This window comes from Stegostoma tigrinum, chromosome 44 (genome assembly GCF_030684315.1).
Source record: "Stegostoma tigrinum isolate sSteTig4 chromosome 44, sSteTig4.hap1, whole genome shotgun sequence".
Lineage (NCBI taxonomy): Eukaryota > Metazoa > Chordata > Chondrichthyes > Orectolobiformes > Stegostomatidae > Stegostoma > Stegostoma tigrinum.
Window position 1 is genome coordinate 13,798,948 of NC_081397.1, and position 4,061 is coordinate 13,803,008.

Below are 4,061 nucleotides of genomic sequence, written 5' to 3' on the forward strand. Positions count from 1 at the left end.
ATGTCTGGAAGAGGCAAAGGAGGCAAAGGCCTGGGAAAAGGCGGAGCGAAGCGGCACCGCAAAGTGCTCCGTGATAACATCCAGGGCATCACGAAACCAGCCATCCGGCGCCTGGCTCGCCGTGGCGGGGTCAAGCGCATCTCGGGCTTGATCTACGAGGAGACCCGCGGGGTGCTGAAGGTTTTCCTGGAGAATGTGATCAGGGATGCGGTGACCTACACTGAACACGCCAAGCGCAAGACGGTGACTGCCATGGATGTGGTGTACGCTCTGAAACGCCAGGGCCGCACGCTGTATGGATTCGGCGGCTGAGCAACTCGTCCCTTTTCCAGCGACCCCAACGGCTCTTTTCAGAGCCACCCAAACCCTCCGATTGAGAGCGGAGACCCGAGGATGGGAAAAGGCAGCACATATGGAGGAGACAGTGTACTGCAGCTGGTTATTTCACATTTTTCGCGACTTTTAATTTTGGCTCATTCCATTACAAAAATACACTAATTTCGTGTCCAATGTTAGAGAAAGATCAAGCAGTGAGAACGGAGACCTGAGCACAGGAAAGGCAGCACACAGCGAGGGTGTACTGTGCCGCAGCCGGATTTCAGATCTCGATTTGTAATTTCGCCCTGATGCTAAATGTTACATATTGCAGTTTTTCTATTTCATTCCTCCCAGGAATTCAGTTCAGTTTTCATTCAAGGAAGCATGCAGATATTTTAATGACTTGTTACCCTCTGTGACAGTTTTCGGACTATTTATATCTGGGTGAAATAAAAATGAGCCGATTAATTGAGATTGTGTAGCTTTAGTACCCTGTTAGCTTTGAATATGCTTAAATCGGCGGTGTTTTTTAGATTCATTAACGGGGGGTAGGCGGCCGGTTGATTCGTTTATCTGGGCTTTGTTAAAACACCCCGCTTTACTCCTGCTTGTTAGAGACAGATCAGGCAATGAACCCGCGTCTTTTCCGCGTTAACTGTAAGTTTGGTTTTTAAAAAATCCCACAAAGTACAGATTTTATCGTCGTCGGACATTATTTTTCCTTTAAATATTTAACCTAAAATCGGCGGGCTTTTTTCAAATTGACAAACTGTCATTTCAGGTTAACCAATCTGAATTCAACAATTATTTTATTGCCTTTTCCGTACCTTCCGGAGCTGTTTGGTCTAGGCCCGAAACGTCAGCTTTTGTGCTCCTGAGATGCTGCTTGGCCTGCTGTGTTCATCCAACTTCACACTTTATTATCTTGGATTCTCCAGCATCTGCAGTTCCCATTTCTCAGAGGGGTTGAGGGACGGGACTGTATCCAATCCCAGCTCTAGGGCGGGCTCTCCATTCCCATAAATTGGCACCGCCGCAGCAGGCTCGGCAGTGACAGCAGCAGCTTGCGTGTTTGTTGCAGAGAGTTGAAGAGAATGGCCAGAACCAAGCAGACAGCGCGCAAATCCACCGGAGGAAAAGCTCCTCGCAAGCAGCTGGCGACCAAAGCGGCCCGCAAGAGCGCTCCGGCCACGGGTGGAGTGAAGAAGCCTCATCGCTACCGGCCCGGCACGGTGGCTCTGCGGGAGATCCGCCGCTACCAGAAATCCACCGAGCTGCTGATCCGCAAACTGCCGTTCCAGCGCCTGGTGCGGGAGTTAGGAACTATGAACTTTAATTAATGTAAACCCACAGCGAGCTATCGATGTGATTCAATGCCACAGCTGTTGCAGAAGCTTAGACAACAGAAGTGTGTATCTGGAGGAACGCAGCAGGTCAAGCAACATCTCAGAAGCAGAAAAGCTGACGTGTCGGGATATTGCTGAGCGTGCTGTGTGCATCTAGCTACACAGCTTGGATACTCCACCATCTGCAGTTCCCATAATTTCTGTTAGAGAAATTTGTTGGTTCTGAGATACACTAATTCACATTAAAGACAAAAGGTAACTCGGGGCAATCAGGTTCATAAATGTTCAGAAATCATAACACAATTGAAGTATTGCACCCCATATTTTATAAGTTTCCGATTGAAACGCCTCCGTGGGCAAATTTCTTCACTGGGCGTATTGCCAGCTATAACGGAGCTTGACGGAGGAGGGTGGTGGGAAAAGGTTACCAAATCGAAAAGCCCATCAAAACATGCAAACAATTTTTATGCGTTGGGCAAAATTTCAATTGCACGACCAAATCTCCCACTAATGTATTCATTCGATCCTCTGAGGCGGGTCGGTTTCGTATCGAATGGCCTCTTTGTTGCGGCGACTTATTGCATGTCCTTTGTTCCGTCAGCGTATTGATGGGGATACCGCTTTGAGTTATTATTTCAAGTCGCTGTCCCTGCAGTAAAACCTCAGACTTTATTCGTCGTGTCCGGTAGCTGCTCCAGTTTTATCTCGGTTAGGGAAAAAATAAAAGGAATTATGTTTGCACATAAAATGAAAATTAATCAACCAGCAGTGACAGTCTAGCTGCTTTGCACTGATTTTGTGGGTGGCTCTGAAAAGAGCCATTGGTTGTCAGGTTACAGAACGGCCCCTTCACTTTTTAGTGGCGCCCCCAGCGGCGGTTTTCTTGGGCAGCAGCACGGCCTGGATATTAGGCAGCACCCCGCCCTGAGCGATGGTCACCCCTCCCAGCAGCTTGTTGAGCTCCTCGTCGTTGCGCACGGCCAGCTGGAGGTGCCTGGGGATGATGCGGGTCTTCTTGTTGTCCCGGGCCGCGTTACCGGCCAGCTCGAGGATTTCAGCCGTCAGGTACTCGAGCACCGCAGCCAGATAGACCGGCGCTCCGGCACCCACACGCTCAGCATAGTTACCCTTTCTCAGGAGCCTGTGAACACGGCCCACCGGGAACTGCAGCCCAGCCCGGGACGACCGGGACTTCGCCTTCGACCGAGCTTTCCCGCCACCGCCCTTTCCTCTCCCAGACATCGCCACAGTCTCTCAAACACTTTCACAGAGAATGCTGCAATGCGGCCACATCCCGCCCTCTTATACCTTCGGGAGGAATGGGGATGCGGCCATTGCTGATTGGTCACATTTTTCAGTATCTCCTAATGTCGTTTCAATGTCCAATCAGATATCTGCTTCACTCACCAATCCGGAGAGGGCCCGGGGAGGAGGCCGGAAAACCCCGGCACCAAATCATCAACCGCTTTCTTTCAAACTCGAAAAGCCATCCAATAGTTTCAAACGGGTAGAAGATTTACAAAGAAGAATGCGTTCATATTCCAGATAATTTACTTTTAGAATACAACTGTATACTTCACACAATCTCTGATTCCCCGGCCTAGTTGAATCCGTCTATTTTTGATCTTGAAGTTCTTTTTTCCCCGCAAAAACTGAAGAATAAGTGGAAGCGGGAAAGAAAAGCCCGCCGAAAGTTATTCTCTGCACAGATTGAATTTATTACACATCAGCACCCGGTTATATTGATAAAAGTATCACAACTGTTTCTTTCCCGTTGAGCGCATTCCTGCTTTAAACAATATTTTACAATCGCTCTCCCGATTGCACAAGATCAACAATATTTCCACTTTTGCGATGCCAGTCCGGCAGCTGTTCTGCTTTCCTCTCGGTTCACTTGGAAATTTTCCCGCCGACAACAGAAAGCCTCATTTACAGCTTTCTGCAAAACCGGATAGAACCCGCGGGGAGATTTGAAAATAAAACAAAATTCCTCTGCGTGGAAACCGTAGGAAAATACGGGCGCCAAATCATAAACCGTTTTCTGTCCGATTTGAAAAGCCCGCCAACATGGGCAATACGACCAAGAGTTTTTAACCAGGATTTTTGCGTTCATGCCTACGATTTAATTTCCTTTCAGTTAAAAATGTTCACTTCACAATCTCTGTCACTTCCTAAGCAACACCGTTTTCAGAAAACATGGTAAAATAGCCCTCACTTATTGTGCTGGATCAGTCTTTCCGGTCGGTCTCGGCTCATTTTGAAACTCTCACCGACAGCAGAAAGCCCCACACACTGCAAACTGAAAAAAAAATCGGATAAATTCCCTTACAGATTTGGAAATTGAAAAAGGAATCGCACGGCATTTCTCTTACTGGGACTCAAATAAGCGATCATACT

The 4,061-nt window shown here is 48.1% G+C and overlaps 3 protein-coding genes across 3 annotated transcripts; 2 read left to right on the top strand and 1 right to left on the bottom strand.

Annotated features, from left to right (window-relative positions):
- LOC132207251 (histone H4) lies at positions 1-993 on the top strand. Its single transcript, XM_059642479.1, has one exon. The coding sequence runs from the start codon at positions 1-3 to the stop codon at positions 310-312; it is 312 nt and encodes a 103-aa protein (XP_059498462.1). The 3' UTR covers positions 313-993.
- LOC132207208 (late histone H2A.2.2-like) lies at positions 233-3,947 on the bottom strand. The gene has a single exon (XM_059642440.1). It carries the CDS (start codon positions 2,904-2,906, stop codon positions 2,514-2,516), a length of 393 nt encoding a protein of 130 aa, XP_059498423.1. The 5' UTR covers positions 2,907-3,947; the 3' UTR covers positions 233-2,513.
- LOC132207237 (histone H3.2) lies at positions 1,379-1,923 on the top strand. Its single transcript, XM_059642466.1, has one exon. It carries the CDS (start codon positions 1,413-1,415, stop codon positions 1,656-1,658), a length of 246 nt encoding a protein of 81 aa, XP_059498449.1. The 5' UTR covers positions 1,379-1,412; the 3' UTR covers positions 1,659-1,923.
- Positions 3,948-4,061: the final 114 nt, after the last annotated feature.